The following is a 14826-nucleotide window of genomic DNA, read 5'->3' as shown; positions in this document are numbered from 1 at the left end:
GTGCAACGAATTTGAGTTTTAGTACCTCACGAGTCACTACTATACCTGTTATTTTGGGGAATCTGTTCTTTACATGAGTTCTGTTTAAAACTGATTATGTGTACTATAATTCAATTACATATTCAAGGGGAAAATACATTAATCTCTTACAATTTTATGTGGACTTTTAATTATGAATTCATGTAGTTCAAATATTTCCTTAATTGTTTAAAAATAAAAAATAGTAGCATTTATTCTAATATGACTAACAAGCCAATCAATCATGCTCACGTAAGTTTAACTTTTATTTTATTTAAACAGCAGATGCATTTTTGCCTAGGTACTTACACAAAATGTAAAATATTTGGCATATAGTATTATGTTCTTTACAATTCCGCAGTACTTTTTTCACATCCCTGGAATAAACATTTAAAAATACAACACACAAACTCTCCATAATATATATATACTATGTGATTTTTGACCAAATGCTAGATACAAATATTTTGTTTTTGCAGAAAAAAAGGTTAATCTTTGCACTTTTAATAATATAGCAGCGTTTTTGTTTTGTTTCAAATGTCGTGACGTCAACGTCTAGCTCAGTCCCATGATTCCTTGCGCAGCCATCGATAACAACAGCGGTGTCGACTTGCTAACAATATCGGAGCAGCGTATCCTATAATCGTTATCAAATCATTTATTTTGCAAGGTTTTGACTCGACGCTTTTGTTTTGGTTAAGGCCGAGCCGATCAGATTATAAATTCACCGAGTAACATTGTCAAGGTAGGTCCGATGACTTGTGGGATCAAATTAGCCTAACAAGCTACTCAGTAATCCATTGTGAAACACCGAAATGAAAATAATCAGCGCAGGACAGTAATGTTACCACAGCTTCTGTTGTTTTATAAATGATTATACCTATGTTAATTTGATATATAATGATAAGATGATTCTGCTCAAATCAACACTGGTGTTGATAGTTAGCTGTTTTGACAAAGGAATCTAGTAGCTAACGTTAGGTGGTTTCTTCTTGGCATTATATCGATCTTTTGTTTAACATTACCTGTTAGAAAATAAGCATTTAACGTTTTTATTCAGCAGTTGTGTAAATAAAATGTATGCCGTAAAATTGGCTGTCATTGTTTACTTAGGCCACCCAACGAATACATGATAAACTTGAGTTCTCTTAATAAATTGTCACGCACTTGGAATTGGTGTCCACTGTCCAGCATATTCTTGTCTCAGTGTTCCTATTGTTTGGACGTGGTCGATTTGAGCAGCTGTTCTCTAACACCTGTTTATGCGGTATTGAACAGATGGCATTTGCTGACGAGTCTTACATCCTTCTGCAAACAGATGAACTCAAAAGGTGTAGAGCTTTAACTGTAGTTCCATCATTGTAACCTTCTCGTTTTGTTTCTTCTTTCTTTGCACTAATGCAGTTTTAGGCTCCGTGCCTCTGGATCTCCACATTCCCAGACTTCTGAATCACATCCATGGATCAGGACTATGAGCGCCGGTTACTGCGGCAGATCAACGTTCAGAATGACAACACCAGCCCCATGGTGAGTGAGTCTATCATCTTCAGTATTGCAGACTTGAAATTGGCTGATTTTGACGTGCTGCATGCCATTTCCTTTATGTAATTTAAATACTTTTTAAAATCTTTCTTTCTTTTTTTTTTTTTTGTATACAGAAAGTAAAAGATGTGATATGTCACCTGACCCCGACCCCTGAGTCACCGCTGTCATCACCAAGCAAGCATGGTGACAGGTTCATACCATCTCGAGCTGGAGCTAACTGGAGCATTAATTTCCACAGAATAAATGTGAGTAAAATAAAAAAATAAACAGCAATGAAGCAAAGTGATTATCATTTAATTCGAATGTGAAGGGTCAAGTTCATATATATATATTTTTACCCTTATTACAGGAAAACGAGAAGTCTCCAAGCCAGAATAAAAAAACCAAAGACGCAACATCAGATACTGGCAAAGGTGAGTGTGGAGAGGACTGCATTGATTTGACCTGCTTTCATAAAGCTGTTCAGTCATGATGTCAGTTTATGAAAATACACATCACCAAAGACCATTACATGTTACCATGCATTGGTTATTTAGGATTATTTATATACTATTTATTCATATTGGAAATTGAATTATCTTTTATCCTCATTTCATATGTTTATTAAATATTGGTTATTAGCCTAGTTGTTTGAAAAAATATTATTATTATTTTTTTTTTTAGCTAGAGATTAAATGATTTACAACAAGTAATTTTAGTACTTCAACTTATTTAAGTTTTTTATTTATTTATACGTGTATATTATATTTTAGCTTTATGCAATTCTTATGATAACTTCATTATGGTGGACTATGCTTTAAATAAACCTCATTCTTGATGGATGATGCTCGTCCCTTTATGTCATACAACTTGTTGTAATTTCTCTCATTCCCTGTGTTGTCTGGCAGCGGATGGCTTGGCGTATTCTGCCCTGCTGAAGAATGAGTTGCTTGGGGCTGGGATTGAGAAGGTCCTGGATCCTCAGACAGAAGATAGAAGACTACAGCCCTCCACACCCGAGAGGAGGAGCCTCTTTAGTGTAAGCCTATTAAATCCTCTAATCTGTTCATTTGATGCCACCTGAGTGTTTTGATCCGTGTTTTTAATGCCACCTGTGGACATTGTGTTTGTATGTTTAGTATTCGCTCAGTGCCAAAAGATCGACTCCTGACGATAACAGTGTTTCCCCGTACTCCCTCTCCCCTGTTAGCAGCAAAAGGTAAGTTGAATATTTCTCTTGATAAATATGTGATTGATTAGTAAAAATGCATGGTTTTAATTGCATGCTTTGTTTTTGTTTATAGTCAGAAGCTGCTGCGGTCGCCAAGAAAACCGACGCGCAAAATTTCCAAGATTCCGTTTAAGGTGCTAGACGCACCAGAGCTACAAGATGACTTCTACCTCAACTTAGTAGACTGGTCCTCTTTAAATGTACTTAGTGTTGGACTGGGAACTTGTGTTTACCTTTGGAGTGCCTGCACCAGTCAAGTATGCATGATATACATTTTTCTTAACATACTTTTGATGTTTATCCAAATTTCTGTTCTGTAAATATCCAGGGAACACTTGGTCTAAGTTGTGTTTTTTTTCTTTGGTTTGTCTACAGGTAACACGACTATGTGACCTATCAGTGGAGGGAGATTCAGTCACATCTGTGGGCTGGTCGGAGAGAGTGAGTTAAGCTTTTATGACTTGGACTTTTGGAAGTTGCTTTCTGGAATTTGTGGTCTAACAGTTGGCCTATTACTTCTCTTATAGGGTAATCTTGTCGCTGTGGGTACACACAAAGGCTTTGTACAAATTTGGGATGCTACTGCTGGCAAAAAGCTGTTTGCCTTGGAGGGACACACAGCAAGAGTTGGTAAGATACATTTTTTTAAATCCTTATCATGAAGTAACTGGAAAAATTTGGCTAAAATCATTGAAATTCATTGTTTTTTTATTAATACTTTTATGCAAGGATGCATTGAATTGATCAAATTATATTACATATTCAAATATATATTTACATTCAAATAAATGCTGATGCAAAAAATGTACTGTACGGTTTCCACAAAAACTATTTTCAACGTTGATTATACAAAATGTTTCTTGAGCACCAAATCAGCACATTATTACGATTTCTGGAGGATCATGTGACACTGAAGACTGGAGTAATGATGCTGAAAATTCACTTAACTATCACAGGAATATATATATTTTTTGCAATATATGTGCTTCACGTTCTAGTCACATCATGTGACTGAAATATATGCGCAAGGTAAACCAGTTATGAAAACTTGACGGTTATGAAAAATGTACCCTCAGGTGCATTGGCCTGGAATGCAGATCAGCTGTCATCGGGCAGCCGGGACCGGATGATCCTTCAGAGAGATATCAGGACGCCCCCTCTGCAGTCAGAGCGCAGGCTGCAGGGTCATAGACAAGAGGTCTGCGGACTCAAGTGGAGCACTGACCATCAGCTGCTGGCCTCTGGTGGAAATGACAACAAGGTGACCTTGCTTGTGCTTACAGAATAATAAACACAAAAAAAAAGATTTTAGGACTCTGCGATCTAAAAACAATCCTGTGATCCCTGCAGCTGTTAGTGTGGAATCACTCGAGCGTGTTACCGATGCAGCAGTACACCGAGCACCTGGCCGCAGTGAAGGCCATCGCCTGGTCTCCTCACCAGCACGGGCTGCTGGCCTCCGGAGGGGGAACGGCAGATCGCTGCATCCGCTTCTGGAACACCCTCACAGCGCAGCCGCTGCAGTGTATCGACACCGGCTCACAAGTCTGCAACCTGGCCTGGTCCAAACACACCAATGAACTGGTATGTTTATTCTAATCAACTGACCAAATGCTCATTGTTGATGTGTTTGTTTTGGTTCGTTATTACATGGATAATGGCTGTAGATACAGACAAATAGGTATGATGGAGGTCTTATTGAGTGGTCCAATGTTTGTCTTCTCCAGGTCAGCACACACGGTTACTCTCAGAATCAGATCCTCGTGTGGAAATACCCCTCGCTCACTCAAGTAGCCAAATTGACGGGCCACTCGTATAGGGTGCTCTATCTGGTAAGTACTGCTTCCCTCTGTTGTTTTACTTAAATAATGTCTAGACGTACTTATTTGTAAATGAGTATGAAAATGCTGTTTACTGAAACTATTCTTTTATCTTGAAGGCGATGTCTCCAGATGGAGAAGCAATAGTGACAGGAGCAGGTGATGAAACTCTACGCTTTTGGAATGTATTTAGTAAAACGCGATCAACAAAGGTATGGTATTTTTTGGTGAAATATTGTCAATATTGGCTTTTCCTCAAGTTCATGTCCTCAATGTAATTTTCTCTCTCTTGTCTTTTAGGAATCTGTCTCAGTTTTAAACCTGTTCACCAGAATACGATAATCGTGCTGATAAAACTGATTGAATCTTAATAACATGTCGTCAATCACATGCAGTAGACTGGACATAAAAGACATAAAGATCTACTGCTGTCTCATCTACAACACTTGTTTTTGTCTCCCCTGATATTTCATTTTAAGTTCAATTGTTATGTTTACTTTTATGTGTACAGTTCAGTTCATGGTTTTATGTGATTGTTTTTGGTTAAAAAGAAATGTCTATGATGTATGACGTATGTTATCCAAGCCTTAAGCCAGAAACAATGCCATTGAATCAGGGTGTAAAGAAAAAAATTAGCCATTGTGAAACAGCTTCCTCTGGAATTATTTGTAAGCATTCTAATGAGTGATCGTTTGATTGTGAGGGTGAAAAAAAAAAATGTTTATGAAAGAAAATTGAGTTTTTAACTTGAGTTGCTTAAGATTGATATTGAGCATTATAAAACACCCTGAACATTTTTTTACGGTTTGTTGTCATTTGTTAATTGAGTATGAATTGGCAAATTTATTCATGTTCTTTACAAGGTTTGAATCAGAAACCATAAGCGTTTTGCACATACTAGAACAGTTTCCCAAACTTGGGTGTGAGAGTTGAGGAAAAGGAAATAATTAAATCATGAAAATATTAAATAAACAAAAATCAAAATCAAAAACACTTTAGTTTTTGTTTACCTGCATAAAGTGATCAGTAACCAACCAGAGAACCACAAACAGGTGGTTAAATTTTTTAAATATATGAATTACTGAACTAATAAATCTCCGAGTACTTAAAGTGAATAGTTCAGGTCAAACTGATTCAGTGGACAAAATGATTAGAAATCCCTTTACTATAAGATTGACAGATGCACACAGGGTTAGAAATACTTTGTACCCATGTAATTGCCCTGCAGCAGTTTTTGTTTGCTGATGGATTTTTGTTATCTTTAGGGAAATATAATTCATAAGAGTAGAGTTAATAGAGTATGAAAGCAATGTCATGTCATACAGGAATGACTAAATCACTCTCACCTGAATAACTTAGGGCTCAGACATTCAATACTTTGGAGACAGATATTACTTTTGTTTATGAAAGATGCATTACATTTATCAAAAGAGACAGTAAAGACATTTGAAAACTGCTGATTCAGATTTCAGAAAATAAATAACTTAATACATATTCAAATAGAAACATTAGACATTTAAAAATCTTACCAACCCCATATAGGTATACTTGTATAAACTGGATCTTACTAATTTCATCCTTTAGTTGGTTAGAGCACCATAAAACAAAACATTGATTCCTTTAATCCACTGTCAATTAGATTATTTATTGAGAAATCCAGAAAAAGTTCATAAAATATTTCTTGAACAGGATGTGCCCTCAAACACAAATTGAATATAGTGAAGTTTATTAATGACTGCAAAAAGTGAATTGAAAGTAAGTGAAATGTTAATTGTACAGATAAAGTTGCTTGTGAACTTTGCTTTCAAATGCAGAACTAAATCAGGATTCCTTTGTTGCCAGTTTCCACCGCTGAAGCCAGTGTTGGAATGTCAGTCCCTCTCTCTGCATGTCTGGCAGGGCAAACTGACCAGGCTGCTCCCACCTGCACCGACAGACACAATCAAACAGTGTGTTGATCTCATTCAAATCATAGTTTGAACAATTGAGGATCAGTGCTCCTGTAGCTGTTAGTTTCAAAACATTCCACGAAGGGCCAATGTTGGAAACATTTGAGAGGTCCATGTCTTACCAGTGTGTGATGGCAGTCTTCACTTGTTCTGAGTAAAGCAGGCCTTTAGAGCACCTCTGTGTGAGCTCACGGGCCCGCGGGAGCAACGTCTGCAGAATCTCTCCGTCAACAGTCTTCACTTGCTGCAGCAAAGCTGAAACCGACATAAGAGGTGTTTGAGTTTTTAAAGTCCCCCATTATGCTATTTTAAAGGTTCCTAATTTTGTTTTGGAGGTCACCTACAATAAGTTTACATGCTTCCATAGTAAAAAAAACAACATTTTATCATAATATACATTGCACATCACCTAATTTCTCAAAGAGGCTGAAAACAATTTGTTTGAAGATTTGGTCGCTCTAAAACCCTCCTTTCCATGAGCTACTCTGCTCTGATTGGCCAGACAGCCTAGTCTGCAGTGATTGGTCTACCGAATCAATTCTTACTTTTAGGAGATAACTTTATTTGTCATGCACTTTTACCTTTAAAAGTTGGCAGACTTTTTACATTCACAAACAGCTGTATAAACACACTGCATGAAAGATAAAATTTGAAAAAGCATAATAGGGACACTTTAAATATTGCCATGATGACATACTCTGCTGATCGGGAGATAGAAGCTGTGCCGTCAGCTTCTGCAGGTCTGATGTTGACTCTGAGAAAAGCTGAAGAAGCCTGCACAGATATCGTAACTCCAGCCGTCGGGCTGCTGCCTGAGACCAAAGCTCCTCTGGGGCCTGACAGAAAGAAAGACGAGACTCCTGACACACTCTACCAGCAGTTTTGGCTGAAGTTTGGGTTGAAAGAAAAGTGTAGGATATGGATACTGTCAATCTTTGACAAAAATATTTAATCTGTCATAGCAGCAATTATCAGAAAGGTAACAATTGCTGTAGGTGGTAAAATAATAACTTTAAAATGGCATTCAGAAAAATTAGGAATAAATGAAGAGTATTAAGACGAGACACTACAGGTGAATAGGGTAACATTTTTAACTAGCAGATATCACCATGAAACTTTCCCAGTTGATTACCTACATTAAGATGAGATGTTTTCTGTAATTTAATGTTTAAATATGCAAATTAGGCAATATCTAATTAAATATGCACTAATTTGCATACATTTTAAAAAACGAAATCTGAGTATTGGATAAAGCCAAGTTAAAAATATTTTTTTCATTGTGTTCACATATTAGATGGGAAAAAAATTACAGAGGGATTTATGGATATCTACTTTTGTTATCCTGCAAATCAGAATATACTGTCAATAGCCTTAAAAAAAAGATTTTTGCCATGTTTTTTGGAATAAAATGTTATATAAATCAGGCTAGGAATAATATATTTACAAATCCCTCTGTAAATGTCTTCATAATATAACTAGGTACAAGAATGGAAAGTTTGGTGTATAGGTGCTACTGAAGTGGAGATTTCGGACTTGGAGTATGAGAGAAAGGTCATTTTGAGAAAACAGGTTTTTATCATCAGCCAATGAGATTGCGCATTCAGCCCTTTTACTTTCACGATTGGTTGCTGATAAAAAGGAAATGACCATATTTGGATCCGACAGGTTGTACAGGAGAGAGAGCTTCCTCTGCATGTGATGAAAGGGTGCCGGCAGCGATCATGGAGCAGCATGTTGATTAAGAACGCCAACTTTTGTTGAATTTATGAGAAATCTACAGACGCAAACAGACAAAGTGTAATAAAATAAAGACCTAAATGTGTATTTCTGACTTTTTTTCACCACAAGTCTGAAAGAAGACATGTTATTGAAGACAAATATCCCAAAAATCTCTAAATTGACCAGTAAAAAAACCCCGATGTTTTTGCCTGCCATGTCTCGCCTTAATACACTATAAGTGAGCATCTCACCATATACATGGGGAATGACAGACTTTCACAGAGTTTGTGGAAAACTGGGGACTGTATCCGGCGGATCGAAAGCTGAGCTGCTGGTAGTTTCTGCCCCCTATTGACAAAAAACAAAAACAATCAAAGGCTTGGTCACTGCACAGACATTAAGCCTCAGAGAATATTTTTTCCCCAATGAAACAGTGATAACGCAATATTAATGTGCACTGCAAACAGACAGTAACTAAGAAAATGTTTTAACATCTTCACTAGCTTCTGACTTTATGTTTTAAAGCAACTGAAATTCTAGTGAAGCATGGTATACTGTACAATGGCATTTAAATCCTACTAATGGAGAAAGAAAAATGGATTTTGGTAGATTTCCTGACCCCTTCATGACCCTGCAATCCAGTGCAGCCAGTGATACACAGCTAAAGTGCTTGGCCCCTTGTGACACAGAGTTGCGGTGTCCGCTGCTGGCTTCAATCACACTGCCAAACTGAGGATTGAGCTTTTCCTGAACAAACTGTCCAACCTGAAAAAGGTTTCTTGTATATGATTACATACACACACACATATACATATACAAATATAAATATATAGAATGTATTGGATGAGATGATACCTTTGCATGGACACGGCTTAACTCAGTCTTCATGGAGGAGTTCCCCTTGATCAGGCTCCGTATCTGTTCTTGTCTCCTGTCCTATACAGACAAAGCACACACGTAACAACTCCACACTATGAATATGCAGTCTTTTATCAGCAATAAATACAATTGCGTACCACAAGCTGTCTGAAGTCCATGACACTTTGCCACTGTGTCTGCAGGGTTCTGATGGAGTCCAGCCCCTCTCTGGCCTGCAGCTGTAGCTGACAGCACTGCTCTCTGATGCTGTCTCGAACTGCCACTTGCTTCACTCCCTCCATCTCCAATTCAAACACACACCTGCTCACAAACAGAACAAAACTCATTTGTATTTTACAACATCTATTTGTTTCTTAGATGATAATCCAGTAATCGCTTTGAGGAATTGAGCAAGTCATTTGAAAAATTACTTTGCAACATTATAAATTTGATGAATTTTGCATCAAATAAATTTCATGAGAAAATACAATATTCTTTGCCATAATGATATAGATTGAGCTGAGGGAATCCTCACCTGGACATTGGGTCTGTTTCGTGTGCTGTCTCTGCTTTTCTCATCAAAGCTATGATTTCAGTCTCCAGCTGCCCATGTCTTTTGCGAGTCTGAGACAATTCAAAATAACACTGCTCCACTTCCTCCCAAGCAGACTGTGAGCAAACACACACACACAAATACAACCTGAGCCAAAAGAGAAAGAGTGTAAAAAGCTCTCACTGAGAGTACCATCTCAATTGATCACCTGTAATAGACTATGGACAGGTGTTAACTCCTCCTGCTCTGACGACACATCTATTAGGTGATCACGCTCATAACGAAACCTGTAATAAACACAAATGCTTGAGAAATTAGCTATTCAATAATGTGATACTTTATAGTGTGGGGTTTGATAATACATTACGATGGAAAATGTTACCCTAGGGCTGAAACATCCCGCTCCACATTTAAAGCTGCAATCTTCTCCTCTAACGCCACCTGCTGTCTGGAGGTCAGGGCTTGCAGAGCCGAAAGCACTTGGTTTGGAGGATGAGACCGTAGGAGGTTCTGAGGAATTAAACATGTTGATGTTCTCATAAGGTGTTGATGTGCAGATGATAAACAGACATGCATACTCTTAAAACGAGTGCTTCACCTACCTCCACTGAACTCATCCAGTGTTGGATCACAGCATTCCTTTGATCGTGAGTAAATCTAAATGATAAATAAATGAATTAGCATCAACAAGGCAACAGAGCTAAAGCTGTGATCTACAATATCAACGTCAAAGGCCTGTGTCTCTTACTCAGTGGAGGGATTTGCTTTTAGTTCACTCTCTAACAGGCACTGGAAGAAGTGAACCCTCTCGCTGCAAAGCTCTCTCACATTCTTCTGAAATGAGACGGAAAAGATATTTCATAAAATCAGTGGAAAGACAAGTTGTTTAATCAAGAGATCAAGTTGAGTTTGGCTTGTTTACATGATCCCTTACTGGTGGAAGATGTTGTAACTGCATCATCTGCCTGAAACATCAACTATGACAAGAGGCCAAAATGTAGCTATATTACAATATTACAGTATGCATCACAAACACCATTAAATACAGCAACACTTACTAAAACTAAGGGATCTGATCCATCTTCACTGTCTGAATTGTCAGACGGCCCAAACACAAGCTTCACCTCTGCTTTCCTGGACAAGAAGAGAAATAGTGTGATTTAGAGTATATACACACTACTGTTCAAAAGTCTGGGGTCTATGGAAGCTTGTTTCCACCACAGAACAAAACATTATAAAAGATAATAGTGACTTTTTCTCTCACAATTGTGAATTTACATCTCACAATTTTGACTATTTCTCAGAATTGCTAGATATAAAGTCAGAATTGTAAAATATAAACTCACAATCACAAGAAATAAACTCGTTTATATCTTTTTTGTAAACAAGTTTATATTTCGCAATTCTGACTTTATAACACAATTGCAAATTTATCTTCCAATTCTGACATCTTTTCTCAGAATTGTGATATTAACTCAAGTTATAAAGTCCTACTCCACTCTCAGTTTATATCTCACAATTCTGAATTTATAACACGCAATTGTGACTATATCATGCAATTCTGACTTTATAACACACAATTGAGACTTTATATTATGCAATTCTGACTTTTTAAACTAGCAATTGAGACTAGCAATTTTATCATGCTATATATCAAGTTTATATCAAGTTATAAACTCGAAATTGTGCAGGAAGTAATGCAGGACTAATGAGTAGTACTACATTAACACTTCAGCTACTACTGAAGCTACTAATTAATCTAGAAACAAGCTTAACGAATCAGTAAGTAATATAAAATGTAGGACTAAGTTATTTCCTTATAAAGTAATCAATAATTGCTTAATGAGATTAGCCTCATCAATAACTATTAACTAACTGACAAATTATAAAGAACATTTTTGTGTGTCTGAGACGTAATCAGTCATCATTTTTACTCTGAATATAGTCATAAAATGTATCACTAAAGTGTTACCTAGTTACCATGCAGGAATTACTAGTGATCCTGCATAGTTACTTATTAATGACGGACCATTATTCTAAAGTGTTACTGAGTACAAACCACAGTTACGATTTTTCACATCACCGACGTGTGTGAGATGTCTCTACAACCCAAAAAAGAGATAAATCTTCCACTACTGGTACCAGATTTGCATTTTGCACATCTGAAATCCATATATAAATGAACTTTCATAGTTGTCTCCGCACATTAAACAGGGATTGGAGGAAAGTATTACTTTTAAAACATCAAACAAATAGCACACAGCAGCATTAGAAAGCTGCCATAGAAATATGACAGTCTGGAGGTGATATGGGCATTTGCTCACTTGCTCAACTCTTCCAGGGCATGGCGTTGGGTGCCAATCATGTGTGTGTCCTCTAACAGCACGTTTCTCTCCTCAGAGCAGCGCTGCCTGAACGACTCCAACAGGATCTGTCTGCACCTGCTCTCCATAAAGTCCTCCCAGTTCCTGTTCACGTTCTGCTCTGCTTAGCAGTCACAAGGGAGGAAAGATATTAGTAACAACAACAGCATAAAATGCCTTTTCGTAATCTGACGTATTTTTAAACGGGATATTAAATGGGCAACAAATTATCTTAAAATGAAAGTTGCGGCAGGGGCAGAGCAAGTTATTCTAAGACTAAGTTACAATTATAAACAAAAAAAGCAAGCATACACCGATTTTACAATAAAACCAGTGACGTGCATTAAGTAATTAAGAGACCATTTTGATCTCATTATGACGATTCACATTGTCTGTGGCAGGTGTGTACCACAGGGGTTGGTAGTATAAAAGAGCATCGGGATAGAAATGGATAGAAATGAACAGAAAAAGAAAATTCACCTTCAGTAGCAAGTTGATCCTCCGCTCTACTGATCTTTGTGTCCAGTTGAAGGAGTTCAGTCTGAAGGGCATTAATCTCTCTCTGAAGCTCAAGCCTTCTTGCATCTTTATTCTGATTTTTCAACTGTTTAAACTACAAAGAACAATCACCTTTTCATACTGTTTATATGAATTCCTTATAGGAGCAGAAAAGCAAAAAGGAAATTAAGCAAATAAGCTCCTCTTCTTTACCTCTTTATTTTGTAAAACTTTGTACCTAAGGATTCAGAATGTCAAGGAACAATTCCACTGATCAGACAACCACAATTTATCTTAAGTAACAACTTAATTTGCAACATGTTTGACAGTGTAGTATAAACACAAAAACTGTGATGGGCCTACTGAAATCATCAGATCCTGTATATGCAATGATTTATGTCACATAATCAGTGTTATTTAAATTTAATTATATACCATTTATTGCTATTTTGAATTATCTTCTATTTTTAATTAGCTCAGTACTTTTAATTTTCAATTTTTATGCGCTTTTACCATTTTTATTAGTCTTTGTTTAAATCTAAATGTTCTATTTAGCTTTAATTTGAGTATTAGTAATTTAAGTATTCTTTTTGTAATTTCTATTTTCTTTAGTTTTAAGCTTCTCATGTAATATTTATATTTTAATTATATTTCAGCTTTATTTAAATTAACAAAGGCGCATATATATATATATATATACGTGTGTGTGTGTGTGTGTGTGTGTGTGTGTGTGTGTAAATAAAACACATCACATTTTACAGAAAACTTTAAGGATACCATTGAACATTCCCCCTCATGACCCGAACATTCCTGTAAGATATATTTCAAAAGACATTTGAATCTGTGCATTTAAAAAAAAACACGTAATTTAGTAAGAATTAGAGATTATAAAAACCTTGAGCTCTCACCTCTCTTTATAAACATGTTGCGTTATATATTTCCAAATGGAAGCTCCAGGACCGACACATAATCTGCACAAAAACGTAAACACGTGATCATTCTAAAATCGTTGATGAGGATTAATGTTAAAATTCATAACAACCCACTAACGTCTTCATATAGCCGTCATCCGGGAGTCTGGCTCCAGGCAAATCAAGTTCCTCAATAGCCCAGCGCTTTAGTTCCTGACTGAGACTCGACATCTTTTTGAAACTTTTTATAATAAACCAAACCTACAGTATCCAAATCTCACATCTTCTAAATCTAAATGATGACGAAAAGACAACACAGTCAAAATCCGCGGGAGACGTTTCTTCGCCCCCGTTTATTCTGCGATTTGTAACTGATTGTGCCGATGCTGCCCCCACAGGTTACTATACAAACATCACCATTCACATGTTCCGCGCAAAATGATGTCATAACTTTATCCCAGGACCTGTTTGTCGGCTACCCATTTAATCTCTTTTGTATTGAATGCATTTCTATTTTTTATTTCCTCAAACAGACCCCCAATAGACTATTGCTTTTAGGATTAAATTCACTGAATAATCTGAATTGTCACATCTTATCATCAAAACAGGTAGCCATATTATCATAATCTATTTAGACGTCTTTATATGTCAATTTTATATGTCAAACGTCACTCCCACAGCTGCTAGCTATTATAAACACCCCCACAGCAGCGTTACATTTTTGTAATTTGATGCAATGTTTATATAATACAAAAGTATAGTGATATAAAAGTACAAACATTTATTTAAAAAAACTATGCAGGATTTAAATATGCCCTTAACGCGTCATCACAGTCTGTGAGAAGGTTCCGTTCTAAAAAATAGGCTATGATTAAAAACATCTTTATAATGTGAATTCGCAGTAAAAAACATTACTCTGATGTCAGCATTTTGCTATTGATTAACAGTAACTCGTAAGAAAATGACCCAGCATGCATTAATTTCACTGTAAATTTCGGACTACAATAATTTATTGTAAAATAATAACCTTTATTACAGTGCACTGTAAGAAATTATATTGTTTATAGTACTGTATTTGTTTTGAAGTCACTATAATAGTTACAGTGTTCCATAAGCTTGGGATCTTGGACCTTGTATATTCATATTCAAATTTCTGATCTAGTCAAGTCAGAAGTGTGACAAATGAAAACATTTGTTAAAACAATGACAAGCTAGAATAAAATAAGCCAACTGGCTGATTTTAAGCTTCAAACTATAATATTATAAGCGTTATTTCAGCATAAAAAAATTACCAATATAATTCATAATTTTTGTAGATTGATATTTCACAATAGTAAAGCAGCTGCTGAGATTTATCTTTGACACAGACATCAATACTAATT

The 14826-nt window shown here is 36.4% G+C and overlaps 2 protein-coding genes across 3 annotated transcripts; one reads left to right on the top strand and one right to left on the bottom strand.

Moving 5' to 3' along the window:
* Positions 1–571: 571 nt before the first annotated feature.
* Positions 572–5390, top strand: fzr1a (fizzy/cell division cycle 20 related 1a). The gene is made up of 14 exons (XM_084389582.1): positions 572–763; positions 1423–1545; positions 1677–1808; positions 1913–1976; positions 2451–2581; positions 2682–2761; positions 2847–3030; positions 3149–3214; positions 3301–3403; positions 3850–4034; positions 4124–4357; positions 4501–4605; positions 4713–4805; positions 4894–5390. The coding sequence occupies exons 2-14, from the start codon at positions 1477–1479 to the stop codon at positions 4933–4935; spliced, it is 1488 nt and encodes a 495-aa protein (XP_084245708.1). The 5' UTR covers positions 572–763; positions 1423–1476; the 3' UTR covers positions 4936–5390.
* Positions 5391–5968: 578 nt separating this feature from the next.
* On the bottom strand, positions 5969–13872 carry haus5 (HAUS augmin-like complex, subunit 5). Of its 2 annotated transcripts, XM_084390472.1 has the most exons (19): positions 13584–13787; positions 13442–13504; positions 13311–13343; positions 12747–12771; positions 12516–12648; positions 11997–12156; positions 10731–10806; positions 10421–10506; positions 10275–10329; positions 10055–10182; positions 9881–9959; positions 9655–9788; positions 9278–9440; positions 9117–9197; positions 8881–9026; positions 8513–8609; positions 7240–7378; positions 6665–6797; positions 5969–6517 (listed from the first exon to the last, which is right to left on the bottom strand). In XM_084390472.1, the coding sequence occupies exons 1-19, from the start codon at positions 13673–13675 to the stop codon at positions 6415–6417; spliced, it is 1926 nt and encodes a 641-aa protein (XP_084246598.1). In that variant the 5' UTR covers positions 13676–13787; the 3' UTR covers positions 5969–6414. The 2 variants fall into 2 exon arrangements, with proteins under 2 accessions (XP_084246598.1, XP_084246599.1); XM_084390473.1 differs by lacking the exon at positions 12747–12771 and having other exon boundaries at positions 13281–13343; positions 13584–13872.
* Positions 13873–14826: the final 954 nt, after the last annotated feature.

This window comes from Rutilus rutilus (assembly GCF_951802725.1).
Source record: "Rutilus rutilus genome assembly, chromosome: 19".
Lineage (NCBI taxonomy): Eukaryota > Metazoa > Chordata > Actinopteri > Cypriniformes > Leuciscidae > Rutilus > Rutilus rutilus.
This window is presented reverse-complemented; position numbering and strand designations above follow the sequence as displayed.

Bases quoted from the DNA above. Each gene is read 5' to 3' on its own strand.
- fzr1a (XM_084389582.1), top strand. From the start codon at position 1,477: ATGGATCAGGACTATGAGCGCCGGTTACTGCGGCAGATCAACGTTCAG. The intron at 1,977-2,450 runs GTGAGTGTGGAG...GTTGTCTGGCAG, and splicing joins AACATCAGATACTGGCAAAG to CGGATGGCTTGGCGTATTCT. The intron at 3,031-3,148 runs GTATGCATGATA...GTTTGTCTACAG, and splicing joins GGAGTGCCTGCACCAGTCAA to GTAACACGACTATGTGACCT.
- haus5 (XM_084390472.1), bottom strand. From the start codon at position 13,675: ATGTCGAGTCTCAGTCAGGAACTAAAGCGCTGGGCTATTGAGGAACTT. The intron at 10,807-11,996 runs GTGAGCAAATGC...CTTCTTGTCCAG, and splicing joins GCCCTGGAAGAGTTGAGCAA to GAAAGCAGAGGTGAAGCTTG. The intron at 10,183-10,274 runs GTAGGTGAAGCA...TTAATTCCTCAG, and splicing joins ACTGGATGAGTTCAGTGGAG to AACCTCCTACGGTCTCATCC.